The following is a 23,347-nucleotide window of genomic DNA, read 5'->3' as shown; positions in this document are numbered from 1 at the left end:
AATTGTCTTTTCCCTAGGCTAGACATCACCCCTCCTTTAGCTGATCCTCTTATTTCCAAATGAGCACACTCAGATCTTAACAGTGTTCACAGGACCATAGGGAGGGGTTGAGTGTTCACCAGAAATGGACTGAAGAGGATCTGTGAATTCCCTCCAATCAAACACTGATTATGGGCTTGTAGCATGCCAGGCACCATACTGGGTACTGAGGGTACAAAGACAAAAAAACAGTCCCTATCATCACAGAGCTTAATGGCAAGTGGCAGGAAATCCGTGTACCCAAATCAATAGGCACAAAGTAACAGTGATTTGAAGAGGAGGGAGGGAGCATCAAGAAAGGCCTGGTGCAGGAGGAAGTACCTGAACTATACTTTGGAGCCAGAATCTAGAAAGTGAAGGAGAGGAAGGAGCGCATACCTGTCATATAAAGGCCTGGAGGTGGGAGACTAAATGTCAGGTACAATTAGGAGGCCAGTTTGACTGGAATCCCTGGTTACGCGGCATCCTATTCATGTAAATGCAACATCTTTCTTATCTCTTTTTGTCTCTAGCTGTATTTGTCAAGCAATCATAAAAGCTCATTCATCTACCGTACCAGCTGATCTGATGAATCAGATAAAGATGAAAATCCTTCGGAACCACACACACGGAAATTTCACACAAGGCCATATGACTTTAAGTGTGAAGTCTGAATATGTAAAAGTCAAGAAATTAGGTAATTCTCTTTGTATTTATTTCAGCCTAAATAAGTCGCCTTGCTATAGCAGCATTGTATGCATAGAGTCCTAGGCTTGGGTTATTGAACATCTGGGTTCAAACCCCACCTCTAACATGTAGTAGCTGTGTGACCATGGGCAAGTCACTTAACCTTTCTTAGTCTCAGTTTTCTCATCTGTAAAAATGGGGATAGGAAGATCGATAGTACCTCAATGAGATGATTTCGACAGTTAGAAGGGACCTCAGAAGGCATGTAGTCCAACCTAGTTGAGAAAAAGAATTCCTTGTCTGATGTAACCAACAAGTGGCCATCGAGCCTCCACTTAGAGACCTTGCTGCCTTCACTCCACTATCTCTCCTCGGGTCTTTTCACCCTGGTACATCCTGCTGCCATGCTGGGCCCCTTCTCCCTTGGGGAGTTCCTTCTGCGGGCCGGCTTTGGTTGGCCATGCTTCATTCCTCTTCCAGCTGTGTTTCTACCTCTCTAGATTTATCCATCATGGCCCAGCTCAGATACCTTCTTTCTTCCCCCCCCCCCAACTTTTTTAGTTCCCTGTCTTCCAGCGCTAGAATGTAAGCTCCTTGAGGGCAAGGACTGTCTTCTTACTTGTTTTTGTGGTAAGTGCTTAATAAATGCTTGCTTTTTAAAAAAAGTTTTCCTTGACATCCAGCCTAAGTTTGCCTTTTCGTATCTCCCCCCTCCACCTCATTGCTCCTGGTTCTGACCTTGGAGGTCAGGCAAACCAAGCCAGATTCTTCTTCCACAGGGCAATCTTTCAAGTAGTTGAAGCTAGCTCTTGTGGCGGGGAGACACAACCTAAACACCCCCATGTCCTTCTCCTGATGTTCATACTGCATGGAGCTTACTTCTAGGTGTTCACTAGCTCAGCAAATTTCTGCTAGGCTGGGTACAGTACTCTGGGCATGCTCTGGCCAGGGCAGAGCACAGTGGGACCAGTTTTCTCCTCAGTCACATGAAGTGGTTGGACCAGGTGGTCTCTAAAGTTTCCTTGAGCTTGTGCAAAGCCCTTGAAGAAATCAGACCTTAGCACTGTGCTATGTGACTGAAAGGAGGGGAGCCATCAGTCTGAGGGGGAAGAGGAAGCTCTTAGGAACGGGGGCTGAAGAGAAGAAATAGACAAGTAAAGGGATGGGTGCTGTGGACAGGTCTGTAATGGATCAGAGGATTTAGAACTGGAAGGAATCAGAGAGGGGTCTAAGCCAACTTCACCGCCTTCTGTTTTACACTGAGGCTAAAAGGTTCTGAGATAATTCCTCTAAACATCTTTGGCACATTTGCTTCTTTGTTTTTTGTTTCTGGTTTTACCAGTGCCTGTGACAGAGGAAAAGGGATGTAGTTGGGGCAGCTAGGTGGCGCAGTGAGTAGAGCATTGGCCCCGGAGTCAGGAGGACCTGAGTTCAAATTCGGCATCAGCACTTGACACACTTACTAGCTGTGTGACCTTGGGCAAGTCACTTAACCCTAATTGCCCTGCCTTCCCACTGCAAAAAAAAAAAAGAAAAGGGATGTAGTAGAAACACAAACCTAGGTTCCAATCTTGGGCCTGGCATTTCTGAACCAAGTGAGCTTTCCTTACCTAAGAAATGCTTGCTCAGTAAAAGGGGGTTGGTTGGTTGGTCCTATAGCAAGAGACAGGAATAATAACAGAGGAACCATCAGGGTGCTGCTCTAGGGCCTTTGAAATGCCAAAGGGCCTGGAGAAAGACCTCTGGGAGACTGTTTTGCTCCTTGAAAGAGGAGCTCTAAGAAAACACAGACTAGAATTGCATAGGATGAGGAGGGACTAGAATTGCATAGGATGAGGAGGGATGGATGGGTTGCCATTTGCACGGATGGATAGAATATCCAAATTGGTGAGATCACAGAGTCATTGAGATAGTGAACTCTAAGTGATATCAGGCAGATTACTTAATCTTTGTGAGCCTCAGTTTTCTCATCTATAAAATGGTAATAATTATTGTATAAGCATTATACTCATACTACCTATCATACAAGGTTGTAAGGAAAGTATTCTGGTAACCTTATAGTTCTAGGGGGAGAGGCAGGAAACCTGTGGTCTTGAGGCCCATGTGGCCCTCTAGATCCTCAAGTGCAGCCCTTTGACTTCACAGAAAGAGTGAAAGTCTCTCTCAAGGCCACAGGTTCCCTACTGGTGCTCTAGATAAATGAAAGCTGAGATTATTAGCATTTTGTCTCAAGCAATTGATCTGAGGCTGTGGGCAGAGGGAGGTGTTTGTTCATTTTGTATTCAAGAAGGGCCGGGTAGAAATCTTTGGTTTGGGAAGCACCCGAGCTCTGGAGAGTGGAGTCTGGGCCACTACCCTCTCCTCCTCAAAGATTAATTCACTAAGTGGGCAGGTCTAGAGGTCCTCGGCCAGATATTCAATACGATTAAATTCAATAAGCATTTATAAAGTATCTAGCACATGAATGATATCACGCTAGGCCCTGGGGAATACAAAGACCAAAAAAAGGGCCTTCTCTAGTAGGTGTGGCTTGAGCCTTGAAAAGAGCTAAGGATTCCAGGAGCCTGAAGTGAAAAGGGAATGCATGATAGGCATTGGGGACAGCCTGGGCAAAAGACCAAAGGGAGAAAATGAGATGTCATGTATGAGAAACATCAAGCAGAACAGTCTGACTGGTGTCTAATAGTGTGAATGAAGGAGAATAATGTGAAATCAGCCTGGAAAGGCAGGCTAGAATCAGATTGTGAAGGGCCCTGGATACAGTCTGACCTTTGCCTTCCTACACACTCAACAAATATGTGTTGACTTATTGATTAAACTTGGGCAGACAAACCAACCGTCCAGAGACGATCTGGGCCATGTTGTGGGGGCGCCTTAAATGCTTGTTCTCTTATGTTGCTGAGATTTTAGTGCTAAAATCACTGCTGCCTGACTACTCCATGTCTCCCACCCCGCCTGCCCATTCTTCACATCAGACATATTGCTGGGAACAGAATCCCCAGTGAAGGTGCTCATGACCCCAGCTATTTTTAACACTGCTTTATGGTTTCAAAAACATCTCTGTCCAGAATCTGAGAAGACCCTCAAAAAACCCAACCCTGAGAGGTAGGTGGGAGCAAGGATTATCATCTTTGTTTTAGAAATGAGGAAACTGAGACTGAAAGAGGGTAAAGGACTTGCCCAGGGTCATATAGGTAATAAATGACAGCATCATGACTTGGTCCTGGATCGTTCTGGTTTTCAGTTGAGAATTCTTTCTACCATACCCCACCGGGGCATACATTTCTTTAGAAAGCATAATTCTGTACAATAAAAGCGTAGTGAAGAGGGCAGACACAAAGGCAAAAATGGAAAGTGAGGCAGAAAGAGGGAGAGGCACCCAGCATGGCACCACACGGGAGTATAGTAAGTAGTAAACATTCGAGAGAATCCTGGATTTCTAACTAGAAGAGACCTCTGAGCCCATCTAGTCCCTCCTTCTCATTTTGCAGAAGGAGAAACTGAGGCCCAGGCAGGGCAAGGGACTCACTCAAGGTCACATAGCTTGTAGTAGACCCTGGATTTGAACCCAGATGCTCTGAGTTCAGATCTAGTGCTGTTCTGGACTGGGGAGACCTGACTCTAGCCAGTTCCCCTGGTAGTTTAGGTTTGATGTTGAAACAAAATGAGATACTTGTGGGTCATTCATTAGTTAACAAAAGGAAATGGACTTAGCCAGAGTGGGGCATCCTGAGCTGATTCCATAGAGTCAAGCTCCTTTGAGTTTCCCACTGGAGCTCCTCTGGCTGCTTTGTTTTGGAGTGACCAAGAAGTGATGTCATCAACCTGAGCCAATAAAGTGTCAAAGATGGTCTCAATACATATTTTTTCTTTTTAAAATAACTTTTTATTGCTGTCTTTTTTAACTTCATCATAATTTCCTCCAGTACTCCTCCCCTTCTTCCTCCTAGAGAGCCAACAAATAGTGGGGTTTTTTAAAGAAAAAGTAGAGGAAAAATTGCTATAACTGATCAATAAGTCAAAAAATCTGAAAATATGTGCAATGTATAGCACTTGTGTGCCTTCTACCTCTCCAAGGTAGAAGGTAGAACAAGCCATGCTTGTTCTTTATTATTTTTTAACATTTACTGTTGATTTTTTTAAAAAATCATCATTCTTTCAGTTTACATTGTTGTAGTCACTGTGTAGGTTATTTTCTTGGCTCCACTCTTCACTCTGTATCAGTTCGTGTAGACCTTTCCATACTTCTCTGTATTCATCACATTCATCGTCTATTACAGCACAGGAATATTTTTCTACAATTTGTTTAGTTGTTCCCCAATTGATGGGCATATATATTGTTTTAAATTCTTTGTAGTCACAAAAAGTGTTCCTATAAATATTTTGGGGGCAGCCAGGTGGATAGAGTGCTGGGCCTGGAGCTAGGAAGACTCGTCTTCGTGAGTTCAAATCTGGCCTCAATCACTTACTAGCTGTCTGGTCCTGGGAAAGTCACTTCACCCTGTTTGCCTCAGTTTCCTCATCTGTAAAATGAGCTGGAAAAAGAAATGGCAAACCACTCCAGTATCTTTGCCAAGAAAACCCCAAATAGGGTCACAGAGAGTTGGACACAACTGAAAACAACAACTCTTTTTTTTAGTAATGGCCTCCTTGGGGTATAAGACTAGTAATGGACCCTCTAGATCAGAAGGTATGGGCAATTTAGTCACTTAATTTGAATAATTCCAAATTGATTTCGAAAGTAGTTGTATTGATTCACAGCTCCACTAATAATGCACTAGTGAGCCTATCTTCCCACAGCCCCTCCAACACTGATTATTCTCATCTTTGCTAATTTATTGGATGTGAAGTGAAACTTCAGGGTTATTGTGATTTACGTTTCTCTGATTATTAGTGATTTGGTGCATTCTTCCATATGGTTGTTAATACTTTGCACTTCTTCCTTCGGGTCTCAATATCTTTAAAGGGAAAGCTAGCCTATCTTTCATACAAGTGGGGTTAGGATGCTACTCCCATTGGCATCATTATATTCTCCCTGAAGGTGGTGATAACAGCCTCAGCAGGGGGTAGAAGATCCTGGGAAATTCTGGTTTTCTACACTCTTTGGGTTAATTTGTCCTCCAAGCAAGAAAACAACTCACCAAGCTGTGGCTGTGCTGAACACGGTCCCTTGCATACAGTAGATACTCAGTAAGTGTTGAATTGGAAGAACATCAAATTCGATTCCACAAACATCGCAGAACTTCATTTTAACATTGGCTTATTATAGCCAATATTTGGACATCCTTTATAATAGCTTGAGAACTGAGAGAGTATAGTTCAAATCTTGCCCTGTGAAAGACAGGCAGCATGGCATGGTGGACAGATGGGGCACTACACTTGGAGCCAACAAGACCTGAGTTCAAATCCTGCCTCAGATCCTTAGTAGCTGTGAGACCTTGGGCAAATCACAGTGCCTCATTCTCTATGCCTTATTTTCCTGATCTATAAAATGATGGAATTGGATTCAATGGCTTCCAAGGTCCTTTCCATCTCTAAAACTATGATCAATACTGTACAACCCTATTATAATACCACTAGCCAGTGACATGAGCGTGCTATCCTTCAGTACCATTATCTAGGCTTCCACTGCTTTCATTGGTCAAGTATGTAGAGTATTAACATAGGAAAAAGAAAAAAAAGTCTCAGCTATCCATTAGTAAGAATAGAGTGACCCAAGGAGCAAGTCTGCCGGAATCTTCCTTTTAAATGGCTATTGGGCTCATAAAAACAGATTCAGAGCTCCAGAGGACTCAGAGGTCATCTAGGTGAAACCCCTCACTTTGCACATGAGGAAACAGCCACAGAGAAATGAAGTAACTGGTCCAAGTTCATACAGGTAGCAAATGGCAGAGCTAGGCTTTGAACCTGGGTCCTCTGACCTCAAATCTCATGTTTTCTCCACCGCACCCGTTACTTTTTGAGCTGTTTAAAGTGAAACTTATTTTAAGTTTCCAAGTGAGATTGGTTAAAATGACCTTGTGAAAGAAGCCTTGATTTTTATTTAGAGCCAAAGAACGCTGGAACTAAGTAGGACCTTGGGGATCATCCAGTTTCCTGGGGCTCTTGTCCAACAGACAACTGGCCCCCACGTATTCTCTCTTTAGAGCCAGAAAGGTGCACGTAAGAAACCACCTGCAGATACAAAGGAACATTTAAGTGGTCATTAACCAATCCCACAGAGACAGTTCAAAGCAGATGTGTTAAGAATCCTAGTCGGAATGCTACCAGAATTTGGTAAGTACAGAATCTATTTCAATTAGCTACAAATTGACATGTGCTGATTTCTTTCATATAACCAATTATGCTAGCCACCTTTCACCATCCTGTGCCACCTCTGGACGTCACTCCTTGCTGTTGCTAACTATATTGTTTTTGAAAGAACATGATTCTCACAAAAAATTAGAAACCAACGTCAGAAATTAAAACTAATTTGATTTCTAATTTGGGTAGGGTTTGAGGTTGGCAAATGGTAGTGGTGGGGGAATGTAGACTTTCTCAATCTTAGAGCTGGAAGGGGCCTCAGTGGTGATAGGATTATAGGCTTTAGAGTTGGAGGTTATCTCCAAAGGTCACCCAGTCCAACCCATCTCTGAGTAGGAATCCCCTTTAGAATCTCCTTCCCTGATTACTGGTTTGACAGAAATTAATGTTATATTATTATATTAATTAGCTAATAACTAGATTTGTGATCCACCCTTATTTCTGTTAAAGCCCATCTCCTGAAAAGGTCAGTCTCTAAAGGGTATGGCTGAATGAGATTTGCTTCTAGCCCTCAAGGCACATGCTTGTTAGTTGGGGGACCCCACCCAAATGGGAAACCTAATTTCTGTTTAGACTATAAAGAGAATCCAGTCTGGGTGAGCCTTTGCTTGAAGGAGGAACCCCCTGTCCTTGGTCCCCTCCAGTAGAGTTCAGGGTAGCCCAGCTCATGAAGGAGAAAACTAGCTAGAGGGGTCAGGATGGAGATGGCTTCCCCTGCCCACACGCCCTGAGGCTGCTGAGTCTCATGATCAAGCCACAGTTCTCAGCAGGAGGAGCTGAAGACTTTTAGTCCAGCTCCTCATCAAATGTCCACTGATCAGGATTGATCATCACTTCTCAGGGGAGTTCTCTTTCGGAAGGGATTTAAGACGGTTCAGGGTCTCCTTTGTTGTCTTTGGTTACTGAGAGAAACCACTGACCATCAATTTATTGACAGCCCTGCTGGCCTCATTGAGAAACTCTGTTTCTTGGGGTTTTCATTCGTCTCAGGTTAATTGCCTCTTCTTGAAGACCCCCAGTGATGGGAAGCTCATTACCTCCTAAAACATCCATTCTTCTTTGGTACATCTTTGATTGTTTCTCTATGTTAAGCTGAAATCTGCCTCTCTGAAGCTTCTACACAGTGCTCCTAGCTCTGCCCTCTGAAGCCAAGCAAAACAAATCTTCTTCTTCTATATTTAAATATTTGAGAATAACTAGCATATCCCACCAAGTTTTCTCTTCTCCAGTCTAAGCACCTTCAGTATTTTCAAGTACTCCTAATACAGTGGGATTTCAAATCTTCTCACTGTCTTGGGTGCCCTCCTCTGGAAACTCTCTACTTGTCCATGTCCCTCCTAAAATGTGGTGCCCAGAACTAACTGCAAGAATGCAGATGGGCTCTGAGCAATGCAGTAGAACAGAGAGCAGGCACTAAATGAAGAGGCAACATGGGAATATGAGCGATTTGAAATCTGATTAACAATGTGAGAAGAGAAAGAAAGAAGTGCCAGCGTGGCTGGAAGTCTAATTTCTACCTAAGATCTTTTCACAGACAATGTCAGCTGCTATTTACATTAGGATTTTTACAGGAATTTCTTGAGAAAGCTAGGCACATAGAGGCATATTTAAGAAGCTAGTGATGCTGTGGCTAGAAAGTTGGGCCTGGAGTCAAGAAGACCTAAATTCAAATCAGGCCTCAGACTCTTAATGGCTCTGTGACCCTGGGCAAGTCAGGTGACCTCTGTCTGCCTCAGTGTCTTCATCTGAAAAATGAAGACAATAAGAATACCTACCTTGAAGGATTGTTGTGAGAATCAAGTGAGATAATGATTGTAAAGCACCTGGTGCATAGTAAGCACTTTATAAATGCTAGTTATTATTATTTTTAAAAAACAGGTAGAAAAAGCCCCTTTGAAGGGAGAAAAGTCCAGTATGTCAGGACCAGAAAGCTGGAAGGGAAATTAGAGGTCATCTAGTTCAATTTCTAGGGCAGCTAGGATGGCACCATAGTGCCTAGACAGTGCCAAGCCTGGAGTCGGGAAGACTCATTTTTGTGAGTTCAAATCTGGCCTCAGACACCGACTAGCTGGGCAAGTCACTTCACCCTGTTTGCCTCAGTTTTCTCATCTGTAAAATTAGCTGCAGAAGGAAATGGCAAACCACCCCAGTATCTTAGCCAAGAAAACCCCAAATGGGATCACAGAGAGTCTGATGTGACTGAAAAGACTCAACAAGAACAATTTCAATTTCCTCATTTGACATGTGAGGAAACTGAGGCCACCAGAGGCAAATGGATTTGCCCAAGGTCAGACAAGTAATGAAAGAATAGGATTGGGGCTCAGGTCATGTGACTACAAGCATGGCTTTTTTCCATTGAGGGTCTTCGAGGGGTTGTTCTGAAGCCCCCCAGTGACTATGCCCTCAGTGCAGGAAGCAGAGAGTTTGCTTTGGTAATTAGCCACAGGAACTTTCAATTCAAAGAGTAAAGAAGTGAGGACCTCATTTCTAGCTAGTACAGAGGGTAAGGAAAATGGCCTCCTGCCTTGCAAAGAGCTTGCCTTTGTATTCCTTTCAGTGTTGAGTAACAGTTCTGTACACTAAGTGCATTTTGGTCTCCCTTTTAGGAGAGAAGATGAAAGGCTGCTCTCTGCTCTCCAGATTACCAGGGAAAATGAGAGATTTCTTGGAAAAACTGCTTCAGGGGAGGAACAAAGGAGAAAATGAATCAGAAGGGGAATGAATTCCAGCCTGTGTGGGAGGGATGTGACAGAAAGGAAGGGAAGAAGATGGACTGTCCAACACTTAGAGCTATATAAGAGGTATGAAGGCCGGAGACCTGGACCCTCGGATGGAGAAGCCCCAAGGATTGTGGGTGCCACCAGAAGAGGCCATCCCATACTGGCTAGGGGAAGAATGTCCATGGTAGGGCAATATTGGCAAGCTGGGCATAATGCCCTAGATTGGGAGGGAGTAGATTTTAAAGAATTCAGAGAAAGGATAGGTAGCACCTCTGAAGGATAACATTCAGTTGATACAAACACAAAAACAAACTATTCCAATTAGGAAGAAGAAGAAGAACTATCTAAGGAATTAATTTGAATGCATAGGGAACTTTCACTGGTCAACTTAGAAACTAAAAAGGCAGCTAGATGGCTCAGTGGATAAAGCACTGGGTCTGGAGTCAGGAAGACCTGAGTTCAAATCTGGCCTCTGACACCTACTAGTTGTGTGACCCTGGGCAACTTCTTTAACCTTTGTTTGCCTTAATCCAGTGGAGAAAGAAATGGCAAACCAACCACTCCAGTATCTTTGCCAAGAAAACCCCATGACTGAAGAGTCACACATGACTGGACAACATATATTTCAGACAAAGCCAATGTGGGAATTTATTTTGCCTGACTATATTTGTTATAGGGCTTTGTAAAATGTAACTTTTGTTACATTTGACTTTTTTTTTCAATTTTTCTTCTTCCAATGCACCCCATTCCCCACGAAAAAAAGACAAAACTCTTGTAAGAAATATGCACAGTCAAGGAAAACAAATTTCTGCATTGGATATGTTTGAAAATGCATATTTTATTCTGTATCTTAAGTCTATCCTCTCTCTTTCAGGAAGTTGTATTATTGGTCCTCTGGAACATTGTTTGGTCTTTGTATTGATCAGAATTCTTAAGTCTTTCTGGGTTGTTTGTCTTTATAATGTTGTATAAATTGTTCTCTTGGTTCTGCTTACTTCACTCTGCATTAGTTCATATTAGTCTTCCCAGGTTTCTCTGAAACCATCCCTTTCATCATTTCTTATGGCACAATATCATTCAATTCCACTCATATAGCCTACGTTTGTTCAGGCATTCCCTCACTGATGGGTACTCCCTTAGCCTCCAGTTCTTTGTCACTACTATAAATATTTTTGTTCATATAGGTCATTTTCCCTTTCCTTGATCTCTGAGAGTATAGGTCTGGTAGAGGTATATAACAGAGTCAAAGAGGTTAGTGATTTGGGGGCAGAGTTCCAAATTGCTTTCCAGAATCCCTGGACAATACAATTCCAATGGTACATTAACTTCTTGTTTTCCTGCAGCCCCTCCCCCATCTGTCACTTTCCCTTTTTGTCAGCTTTGCCAATCTGATGGATGATGAAACCTCAGCAACCCCAGAGTTGCTTCAATTTGCATTTCTCTAATTATTAGTGATTTGAAGCATTTTTAATAAGGCTATTGATGGCTTAGATTTTTTCCTTTGACTATTGCCTCTTCATATCTTTTCATCATTTATCAATTGGGGAAACAAAGGGGTTTTTCCCCCCAAAGGTAGTGGGGCTAATTATAAAGTTGCCAAAAAAGAGAAGGAAACAAAAAGAAAAGAGGATCGTTGAAGCATTTTTTAAAATGTACAGGAGAGAAGAGAAGGAAGACCAGAAGGAATGAATCCTAGACAAGCATGACAGCTTTTGAAAGTTACATGTTTTTCCTTTAAAGGAAAAACAAGATGCACATTATAGAGTTTCATAGTTTTATGAAGATGGAAGTAAGGTGCAGGAACTGAAGATAAACACAGAGTAACAGTACAGAACAATGTCAAAAGAGATGTAAGCATAGTGTCAGCCATACCCTGAGGTTGGTGGTAAAAGCTAAGGATAACAAAATAAAAAGGTCTTTTTAGCCATATTGGGCAACTAAGCTGTGCAACGGCTAGAGCATTAGACCCGGAGCCAGGAATACCAGAGTTCAAATCTGGCCTCAGATACTGACTAGCTGTGTGACCCTGGAAAAGTCATTTAACCTGTCTGCCTCAGTTTCCCTATCTGTAAAATGTGGGTAATAATAGCACCCACTTCCCACAGTTGTTATGAGAATAAAATAATATTTTTAAGCACTTTGCAAATCTTAAAAGACTATATAAATGCTATTATTATTATTATTAAAATTATTATTATGGGGGAGAGAAGAAGAGGAAATAGTCCCTTGTTAATGATCTTTGTTCTGTAGTATGATATCATGGAAAGAACCCTGCATTTAGTTTCAAAGGGCCTAGTTTTAAATCCCAGCTTTGATACTAACTAGCCAGGCAATCTTGGGCAATTCACTTTACCCATAGGGGCTTCATTTTCCTTATATCTAAAAATGGGAGAGTGATCTGTGAGATTCCTTTCAGCTCTGTTGTCTAAGCTTCTATGAATCATAGGATGCACAATGCTTTATTCATCTGTGATTGACTCATCACACTCTCCATGGTCCATGTTCCAAACCTTTGATTCTGTTCTTCTATTTTGGACGTGTTGAGTTCCTAGGTGTTCACAAGTTGGGGGTGAGAGGGCTGGGCGTGGTCGTGGACCTAGACCTTGAGATACCTATTGGCTTATCCAGGAGGAACTCTCTAACCTTCAGTTGGTGATGTATGCATGACTGGAGTTGAGCAAAGAGATAGATTCTGGAGTCATCCCAAATACCATGTCTCAAACTGAACCCCAAAGAATGAATGAGATCACAAAGAGAGAATGTTGAGAGAGGAAAGAAGAGGACCAGGGCAGATTCCAGGTTTGGAAATGAATGATGAGCTAATGAAAGAAACTGAGAAAGAGTCTTTGGATAGTAGGAGGAGAGCCAGGAGAGAGCAGTGTCACAGAAGCTAAGGGAGGAAAGAGGAGGTAGCTCTTAGAATCAAAAATGACAGAGAGCCCCTGAGCTTGCCTTTTACCTGGCGGCCGGAATTGTCAAGACTCCTCAAGAAAGGACAGCAAGAGAATGAAAATCACTCCACCTCTTCTTTTTCAGCACTATTGATGCTGAGAATGGCAAATCAAGCTGGGGAGCCCCCCACTACAGACCATGTAGACTGCTCCAGGAATTTCCAGATAAGATTGTGGACCTTGAAGATATTCTCATAAGTGATGGTGAGAGTTGATTAGACATATATTCAAAGACCGGGGCTAGATTACCTATTTGACATAGGACCAGACAGTGTAGGCGAGCCAGCCACACTTTTAGAAAACCCAATTAAATAATCGGGTCTTATAAAGTAGATAAAATGAGGGGGGTGGGGGTGAGGAGGAGAATCATTATTCACTCTTACAAAAGGAATAATTGCAAGGTCCCTTTAGGTAGCTAGCACTCTGAGAATATTTGAAATGTTATTCAAGTTATAAAAATTCAATTTCGACATAACTTCCCAGGCTCCAATCTATGCATAACACTCAGACCTGTCTACAATGAATTGAAAAGAAATCTAGGTATAGAATTCTTAAGGCCTTGCCCTGAGGAAGATAAAATTACTGGCCAAGGAGCAATGGATTTCTTTTAAAAATATTTTATCGATTTTTAAAATCATGGTTCTTTCCCCCAGTACTCCTGTGGAATCTTCTATTGCAATAAGGTCCTAGAGTTTGAGAAAACAAACCGAAACTGACCATGTCTGACACTGTATCTCTCACTCTGCACCTGCCATTCAACCACCTCTCTGCAAAGAGGAGGGAGATCCCTCATCAACAGACTTCTGGAATCAAGATAGGTCGACTCATTGGTCCAAATTCTGATGCATTTTTGTAACATTTTCCTTTACATTATTGTGGTCACTGTATATATCGAGCAACAGTTAATTTCTCAGCTGAAGAAGAATGTACAATGAATTTGGTTGCCATAGAAACTACATCTTAAGGCGATCAGGACCTATTCTCTTTTTCTGTCGTCAAAACAATTCCAAGAAAAGTTGCTTTCCCCATCACTATAGACAGACAGCCTAGCATGGTAGATAGAGCGCTGGACAGTTAGTTGGGAAGGTCTGGACCTTCTTCTGGCTGTGTGGCTCTAGGCAAGTCACTTGACCTCTCTGAGCCTTAGGAGACTCTTTAAGATTAGAGTATAAGTTGTAGAGTAGTTGTAATCTGTGTTGCTGGAGGAAATTTCCATACAGGCCACTGACTTAGCACCTGATGCTTTTTCTCCTGTGGGCTGGAGTCTTTTGACAAAAAAAAGATGTCCCTACTAGAAGTCATGGAAACCTATCCCCAAGACCACATTTCAGCTCCTACCTCTGACACTTACAAGCTGAGTGACTCTGGCCAAATATCTAGACCTCTCTGTGTCTCAGTTTCCTCATCTGTAAAATGGGATGATATCAGCATGTGTGTAAAAAGCTATGCTATTCAAATAAGTTTATGAAATGTTATAATAACTATGCAAATTTTAAAATGACTATATGAAAATGAATTATTAGTGAGATTTGAACCCAGGCAGGTTCTATACACAACCCCATACTTACAAGAAGGACTTCTTTCGGGTGTGGATTATTTGTATCACTCAAGAATCTTTCCCTTTCCAAAAAGACTTGCCACAGGATTCAAGATGCTCCTTGGGACCTGGATATGCCAGATATGAGTTAGTCACGACTTTGTCAGGAAGGTAGAAATCAAGGTCCCTCCCACTTTCATTTGGTTCAACCCAGCTGGATGTTTCTTTATTTGTCCAAATTAAGGGGAGATGGAGAAGAGTCGAGATAGGGCACCTCCCTTCCTTCCTTAAAGTGGGGGGGGGAAACTATGGGTGAGGAATGGGGCATATACTGCCACACATAGTCAATGTGTCAGTTTTGTTGAGCTGCTTTTCAATTCTTTGTTACAAAGGATGGCTCACTGGGAGATGGAGGATTTATGCAGACATGAATGTGATGTCTAGAAAAGTTATCCATAAAAACAAGTTAAACTTGTTTTAAAGTTAGTGAGAAAACATTAGATGGAAGGACTTAAAAATCCCCACTCTAACACAGCTTCACCATCATTGTCTCCAATCTGTTGTAGAGAATGCCTGTGACGTTGCCGAGCACATTTTAAGTCTGATACATGACTCCCCAGACCTGAACCAAAAAGAAATCAAGATTATTGTTTTGAAGGTGTCTGACATCTCAAAATGTGATGAATTAAGTCTGAATCTAGCACAGATCCTGCTACAGATGCTTGATGTGGCTTGGGGGATGGGATTGCTGCCTGATCAGCCCTTGCTAAACCATGAGTAAGTAAGAAGTAACAAGCTTCTCCAGGCCTCATTTCTCATCTTTTTCCAAGAGAGGGGGTTGGGCCAAATTACCTCTGAGGCCCCTTCCAGCCCTACAGAGAGGTCAAGAGGAGAAAATGGAGGCCTGGAGAGGCCATGTGATTTGCTCAGGTTTATAGGTATCCATTAGAACCTAAGTTGCTTAAGGCCAGGGATTGTTTTTGGATTTCTTTGGATCTTTAGTGCTTGGCACAGTGCTGGGCACACAGTAAGCACCTATTAGTCAACTGACCTCGGCCCTGACTGGCTTATCTGAGCCATGGAAAGGGGGCTCAAGACAGAAACAAACGAGGGCTGGATGACTACTTGGCGGGTATGACATGCCTTTTGGGGAATGGTTTGGACTAGGTGGCCTATGAAATCTCTTCCATCTCTGGAAGTTTATGAGTCTATGACTTTAAGTCACTTTTGTGAAGTGGTTATGATTGCATAATCTTAACCTACCTTATGGCCCAAATCTCATCATCTGCCTAGATGAGTCAACCAATCATCTGCCTATTGTCTTTCCAGTGCTGTGTTGAGGCCCATGAAAGATGCAAATGAATGAGAGCACATGGCCTCTGACCTCAAGCAGTTTTCAAGGAGAGAAGGATGAGTATCTCTTTAGGTCTATAATCTGGTGAACTGAATTTAGATTCTGTGAGATATAGAAAAGGTCCACCTCTGGAGGAGGAAGAGCTGGACACTTACTTACTTAAATCCCAGATGCTGACTACCTACATCCACTCACTGTGGGCAAATTATTAAACTTCTCAGAGCCTCAATTCTTTTTTTTTTAAGAGACTTAATTTAAATTTATTTATTTAACATATTTAGTTTTCAGCATTGATATTCACAAGAGTTTGAATTACAAATTTTCTCCCCATTTCTACCCTCCTCCCCACTCCAAGATGGCATATATTCTGGTTGCCCTGTTCCCCATTCAGCCCTCGGTTCTGTCACCCCACTCCCTTCCCATCCCCTTTTCCCTTCCTTTCTTGTAGGGCAAGATAAATTTCTACACCCCATTGCCTGTGTATCTTATTTTCTAGTTGCATGAAAAAACTTTTTTTTTGTTTTTGAACATCTGTTTTTAAAACTTTGAGTTCCAAATTCTCTCCCCTCTTCCCTTCCCACCCACCCTCCCTAAGAAGTCAAGCAATTCAACATAGGCAACATGTGTATCATTACGTATAACCCTTCCACAATACTCATGTTGTAAAAGACTAACTATATTTTGCTTCTTCCCAACCCATCCCCCTTTATTGAATTTTCTCCCTTGACCCTGTCCCCTTTTCAAAGTGTTTGTTTTTGATTACCTCCACCCCCATCTGCCCTCCCCTCCATCATCCCCCCCCTTTTTTTATCTTCCTCCCTCTTCTTTCCTGTGGGGTAAGATACCCAATTGGGTATGTATGGTATTCCCTCCTTAGGCCAAATCTGATGAGAGCAAGGTTCACTCATTCCCCCCTCACCTGCCCTCTCCCCTCCTCCCACAGAACTGCTTCCTCTTGCCACATTTATGTGAGATAATCCAGCCAATTCTATCTCTCCCTATCTCCCTCTCTCAGTATGTTCCTCTCTTATCCCTTAATTTGATTTTATTTCTTTTAAATATCTTCCCTTCATCTTCAACTCACCCTGTGTCTGCTCTCTCTCTTTTATATATATATATATATATATATATACATATATATATATACATATATATATACATATATATACACATAGATATATACATACATACACATTCACTTATATATATATATATATATACATAAACATATATATATAGAGAGAGAGCCTCAATTCTTAATGGAAGGTAATATGCTGGTAATGGCTTCCTTTTTTCCATCCCAGGGCTGTGCTTTGGATACAATAAAGTATCCTTTGTTATCATTATTACAAAATGTGCCACAGACTACAAGAAGGGAAAAATCCATGGAGGTTCAAGTAGTCAGGGATGACTTCCTGGAGGAGGCTGACCTTAAGCTCAACCCTAGGAGACAGGTAAAGGTCATAAAGGAAAGGGAAGAAGGGAGACCATTCCAGACAAAGGGGCAATGCCATGAACAAATGCATGGAGCTGGGAATGAGTTTGGTATGTACCAAGGACAGTGAGGAGGCCTAGAATAGAGGCTTCACATGCATGAGCATCAGGGGAGCAGGTTGGGGTTGGGCAATTATGGAAGGCCTTGAATGACAAGCAAAGGAGTTTGGATTTGATGCAGTGGGTGATATAGAGTCCTTAAGAGTAATAATGATAATAATAATAGTGACGTTCAGTGTGGTAGAGTAGGTAGAGAACTGACCTTGATGTCAGAAAGACCTGGGCTTAAATCCTGGGCCTCTGTTACATATTGACTGTGTGACCGTGGGTAAGTCATTTAACTTCTCAGTACCCCAAGTGATCTCTAATACTATATGTTTCAGATGAGTTGCTGACCTGCATCTGCAGAGGGAACTTCCACACTGGGAATCCCCTAAATGACAAAATCTCAGGTCCAGACTGACAGTGATGATGACAACAGAAGTCAGTATTATTCCCCATCAGTAGAAGAAGAAACTGAAGTTGAGAGGTTAAAAAAAACCCAATCAAAGTCATACTGCTACTAAATGGTAGATTCAGAAGTCAAACCCAGTTCTTCTGACGCCGCTATACTCTACTTGCCTTCATTAATATTTATTACTAATTGTGGATGGAGTGCCAGACCTGGAGTCAGGAAGACAGAGTTCCAGTCCACCCTCAGACACTTCCTAGTTGTGTAACCCTGGATGAGTCACTTAAACCTCTGTCTGCCTCAGTTTCCTCATCTGTAAGTTAATGGGGATAGTAATAGCATCTATTTCCCAGGGTTGTTGTGAGGATCAACTGAGATATTTGCAAAGCTCTTTGTAAACCTTAAAGTGCTGTATAAATGCTAGCCAACAGTATTGCGTTGCTAGTAGTAGCAGTAATAGAAGCTGACATTTACATGTCACTTTAACACAAGCCCAACTGACACCACCGTAGCTAAGTGCATAAAAACTCATTACCAGGTTGGCCGTAGGAGGAATTTATCGATGCCTTTTGTTTTTACGAAGCCTAAATTTCCCCTTATATCCCTTCCCCAACCTCTCAGAGAGTCCTTACATAATACAAAGACATTTTGAAAAAGAGAAAAGAAAAAGGGAAGAAAGGGGAGGGAAATCAGCAAAACTAACCACTGCATCAAAAGACATCTTACAGTATATGCGACGTTCCACATTCATGGACAACCCTCTCATCTCCCCCCACCCCCAGCTGAGTTATTTATAATTCAATACTCCAACTCCAAAAGAATGCTACAAGCCCTCTGGTATTCATGAGTGATTGTGGTACCTGCCCTGACTGCCGGTCCTTGGAGATGAGCCTCTCTAAATTTAGCCAGGCTGCTCCTTGTGTGATGGGCCTCAACCAGTCTTCAGATGCCAAATAAATAGTCCATCACCAGGACCGGATGTGAAGCTTTTCCAGCTTAGCTGAACCTGCCTAAGCCCTACCTTCTTGTTTTCCATGATAAGAAATCTTGCTTGATGAACGATTTTAGCTAATGACTGCAGCTAGGTGGTACAATGGATAGTACTGGATATGGATAAGGAAGACCTGAGTTCAGATCCTGCCTCAGGCACTAAAGCCGTTGGATACCCTGGACGAATCACCTAGCTTCTAGACTTCAGATTCCTCTTCTATAAAATAAGAATATCAGCACCTCCCTCACAAAGTTGTTGTAAGGATGAAATGAGATGACATATGTAACATACTTTGCAAACCTTAAAGCGCTTTATAAATTCTAGTTATTAAATAACCCTAATGGTGTGGTTTTTAAATAAAAAAAAAACTTTTTTTGTCCTTGAAAGGATCTTGAGGACAATTGACCGGGTAGGTTACAAGATGGAGTTTTCTGGAAAGACTGCCAAAGTAACTGTGGCCTCATGGGCTTTAGCTGTGCTTCAGATGGAGGAGGAATTTGAAGGCATTTCCTTTAGCATTTGCTACTATGAGGAAGGCATAGACCCTGAGGTGAGTGTAATCCAGGGACACCGGATGACAAGCTCAGGGTAGGAGAAGACTCTACATGGGGATGGAGAAAAGCGTCCTTTCTTCAATAGTGTCACAAGGGATCATTTCATTATTCCTGAACTGTATATGTGATGCACGTGGCACGTTTTAGGAAGCAAATGACTCCTTTTCTTTGAAATGTGAAGGCTTTCGGTCTTCTAGAGGTCACCTGGGATGGTAGCAGCCATACTGGACTTGGGGGCCCTGCTCACTGGGTAGAGTTTTTTCATATCTTCCCTCATTTTAAGGTCTCCCACCACAGGTTTATCTAGACAATATACCTCAGAGGACGACTTTGGCTTCCATATATTTGCCTCAATTGCTGAAGAAGAGAATTCCTTTTGACCTACAGAAGATTGTGTTTAGCTTCTTTGGGCAAATATCAATCTTTAAGGTACAGCTTTACATTTAGGGATGGGATCAGGGTAATTAACAATTCCTACCATTTTGTGTTGTTAGTGTAGTAATATTTCTCACTTTCATTTGCTCCACAATTATCTGAATGCACTCCTGGCCCACCACGCGAATAACCATTTCCTGTTTGAAGGATCTGCCAAGTTTTATTCAAAAAGACAAGGGTTTATTAAGCATCTGCTATGTATCAGGCCCTATTCTAGGTACTGGGGAGACAAATATAAAAAGAAAAATCATCTTTGTTCTCAAAGAGCTTACATTCTGCTATGGAAAATAATATGTACAATAAGCAAATACAAATATACGCAAAGGAAATGCAAAGTAATTTCAGGGGTCCCCATCAAAGGGAGTAGGAAAGACTTCCTGAAGGCAGTGGTGCCTGAGCTGAGACTTGAAGATAGTCTAGAGGTTCCAAGGAGTGAGAAGGGAAAACATTCCAGGCACAGAAACAGGAGATGGAACATTGTGCATGGTGGAACTAGACAGTGTGTGAGGGGACCTAATGTGAAATCTGTCAGATTAGAGCCAGTTGATTCATATGGAGGCCTTTTATTTTTTGTATTGCAGTCATTTCCCAATATACTCCCCCCCCAAACATCATTAAACCCCATTTGTAACACACATACACACACCAGTTAAAGCAAAACGGATTGACAAACTATATCTGACATTGTATGCAACATTTTGCACCTGTAGCACCCCACCTCTCTACCAAGAGGAGGGAAGTATATTTCATTGGCCGTTCTTCTTTAAAATTTCATTTAATTTTTTTCAACTGACAAGCATTTATTTTCTCCCTCTCCAATTCTCCTCATCCCATTGATAAAAATAATCATAGTCAAATGGAAGCAAATTTCCTCATTGACCATGTCCAAAAATGTCTGTCTCTTTCTGCACCCTGAATCGATTAACATTTTTTTCACACAAATAAAACTAATGCAGTTATAATTACAAGGGAAATAGCTAACAAACAATCTTTGCAGAATATCCCCAAAAGTCTTAATGCAGTTTTAAGATTTAGTAGCTTAGTTATTTAATAGCTTAAAAGTGCCCTATATAAGGAACTGATTCCAATTTATAAGAAGCCATAGCCTAATAAATAAATGGTCAAGGGATATGAACAGGTAGTTTTCAGAGGAAGAAATCCAAGCTATCAACACCCATATTAAAAAAAGCTGCGCATCACAAATAGAGAAATGCAAATTGAAGCAGCTCTAAAGTTCCAGCTCATACCAATGAAACTAGCAAAAGCAACATAAAAGAAAAAGGACAGACGCTGGAGGGGCTGCAGGAAAACAGGCACACTAATGCACTGCTAGGGGACTTGTGAATTGGTTCGGTCACTCTGGAGTGCAAATTGGAATTATGCCCCTAAACTGCATCTACTTTGACCCTACAACATACCACTACTAGGCCCATACTCCAAAGATCAAAGAATGAATAAAAGGACCCATATGTACAAAAAGATTTAAAGTAGTTCTTTTTGTGGTGGCAATTTAAACTGAAAACAAATGGGTGCCCATCTATTGAGAAACAGCCAAACAAATGATGGTATATGCCTGTAATGGAATGTTATTGCACCCTAAGAAATGACTAAATAGACAATTTCAGAGAAACCTGGGAAGAGCTGTATGAAGTGATACAGAGTACTATTATTATCCACAATTTACAGGAGAGGGAACTGAGGCAAACAGGCTAAGTGACTTTGTGCAGGGTCACTTGCCTAGGAAGTATCTGAGGCTGAATTTGAACTCAGGTCTTCCTGACTGTGCTCTATCTACTCTGCCACCTAGATGCCTCACTAGATATCTAGCTGGAGAGAGAGAGACAGAGAGAGACAGAGACACACACACACAGAGAGAGAGAGAGAGAGAGAGAGAGAGAGAGAGAGACAGAGACAGAGAGAGAGACAGAGAGAGAGAGAGAGACAGAGATGTGCTAGGTATTATGCCAAATACTGGTGATACAAAACCAATAAAATATGATGGTCCTTATTCTCAAGATGTTTATATTCTAATACAGGAAGATAAAACATAAATGGGGGAGGGGGCTAGAAAGCCCAGAGTAGGGGAGGGAGTTGATCTGGAAGTAAGTGATCATGGCTAGGGCCTCTCATGAAATGACAGTCCTAGCCAGGGACTCACCAATCAGGAGAGCAGGCCTCAGGGTCTAACTGTGTTCATTTGGGTCTGTATATTATGAACTTAATTCATGGATTTTACTGATTGGCCGCTCTGTTTTTTAACTAATACCAAAGCTTTTTTATGACTGATCAGGAGTATTGTTTGAGATCTGGCACTGCTAGGCTCTCTTCCTTCCCACTTTTTTCATAATTTCCTTTGAGATTCTTGATCTTTTGTTCCTCCAAATAATGAATAAATTATTAATAGTGATAATAATGAGTAAGTTCATTTTTATTTTTCTAATTCTAGAAAATAGTTCTTTGGTAGCTTGATTGGCATGACACTTAATACATGAATGAATTTAGGTAGTATTGCCATTTTTATTATGCTGTCATGACCTACTCATGAGAAATGGATATTTCTCTGATTATCTAAGTCTGTCTACTTCTGTAAGTGGCAGCTAGCTGGTACAGTGTATAGAGTGCCGGATAGAGATTTCTCTTCCTAACTTCAATCTGGCCTTAGACACTTTCTAGCTGTGTGAACCTGGGCAAGTCATTTCACCCTGTTTGCCTCAGTTTCCTCATCTGTAAAATGAGCTGGAGAAGGAAATGGCCAACTACTCCATTATCTTTGCCAAGAAAATCCCAAATGGGGTCACGAAGAGGCAGACATGACTGAAATGACTGAACAACAACAAACATTTCTGTAAAGAGTATTTTATGGTTGTATTCTTATAGCACCTGGGCAGGTCTTTGGTAGACCTCCCAAATTTGAATGAAATTTCTCTTTCTTTCTGTTCCTGCTAAGATTTGTTGGTACTATACATCCTGCCACTTTGCTTAAGTTATTTTTTCAATTAATTTTTAGTTGACTCTTCAGGATTCTCTAGAGCCCAGTGGTGCCAGACACAAGCAGAAATGGATCTCTGTGGATACATATTGACTTAGAAAACTACAAATTAACATTATCTATGTTGTATTATATTTTTCTTTACTTTGTTAAATGTTTCCTAATTACATTTTAATCTGGTTCAGAGGCACTTAGGAGAAATGCTAGTTTGACATTTCTCATTTAGATCATTATATCATTTGAAAAGTCAATAGTTTTGTTTCCTCTGCCCCAGAGCTCTTGGCTCTGAAAGGTCAAGTTTTCTTTTATCTTGTTGGGGTCCAGGTCCCCAGGCCATTTCCTCCCTCTCTAGGGGGAATCACACATATCTGAGTATTGTTTGCTTGCTATTAATGTCTTCTTTCTGCCTAACTAGATTAGAAGCTCTTAAGGGCAGAGACCATACATAGCACACACTCCTCTTGTGTGGTAGCAGAGGGAAGATACAAACTGATGTTGCATAGATTAATCGTGGAATTAGTAATAGCCATTAATATTTTTCAGCAAAAAGGATAAAAGGACTTTACCAAATTAACCTGCCAATGTTGTGGATGCCTCTCATGTTTCTACAATGAGAGGAATCCCTAGTTATAGGTTAGAGAAATCACAATTAAGCTGAATAGTCAGTGATGAGACCCTCTCTCAACATTTAGCCTTGCTGGTCCTTGGACATCAGAGCTAATGCTGGCTCAGGGATGAAGCCTTTCCAGCATGGGAGGACCTGCAGGAGTGTCTGCTCTGTTGGCTGAGCCTTGTGAGTCCAGGGTCACTTTCAGGAAGTCAGATGAAAGATGTCGGGATGATAGATAGTCATGTTGTCAGTT

General features: G+C 41.7%; 1 protein-coding gene across 1 annotated transcript in view; it reads left to right on the top strand.

Annotated features, from left to right (window-relative positions):
- The window catches only part of ADGRG4 (adhesion G protein-coupled receptor G4), an 81,038-nt gene that overhangs the window by 34,853 nt on the left and 22,838 nt on the right, over positions 1-23,347 (top strand). The window contains 6 exon segments of the mRNA XM_036739811.1: positions 552-715; positions 6,852-6,981; positions 12,765-12,883; positions 14,783-14,993; positions 18,894-19,056; positions 19,358-19,489. Of these exon segments, the coding sequence (XP_036595706.1) occupies positions 552-715; positions 6,852-6,981; positions 12,765-12,883; positions 14,783-14,993; positions 18,894-19,056; positions 19,358-19,489 (919 nt within the window).

Source organism: Trichosurus vulpecula, chromosome X (assembly GCF_011100635.1).
Source record: "Trichosurus vulpecula isolate mTriVul1 chromosome X, mTriVul1.pri, whole genome shotgun sequence".
NCBI lineage: Eukaryota > Metazoa > Chordata > Mammalia > Diprotodontia > Phalangeridae > Trichosurus > Trichosurus vulpecula.
Note: the sequence above shows the minus strand (reverse complement) of the source record. Positions and strands in the feature narration are given on the sequence as shown.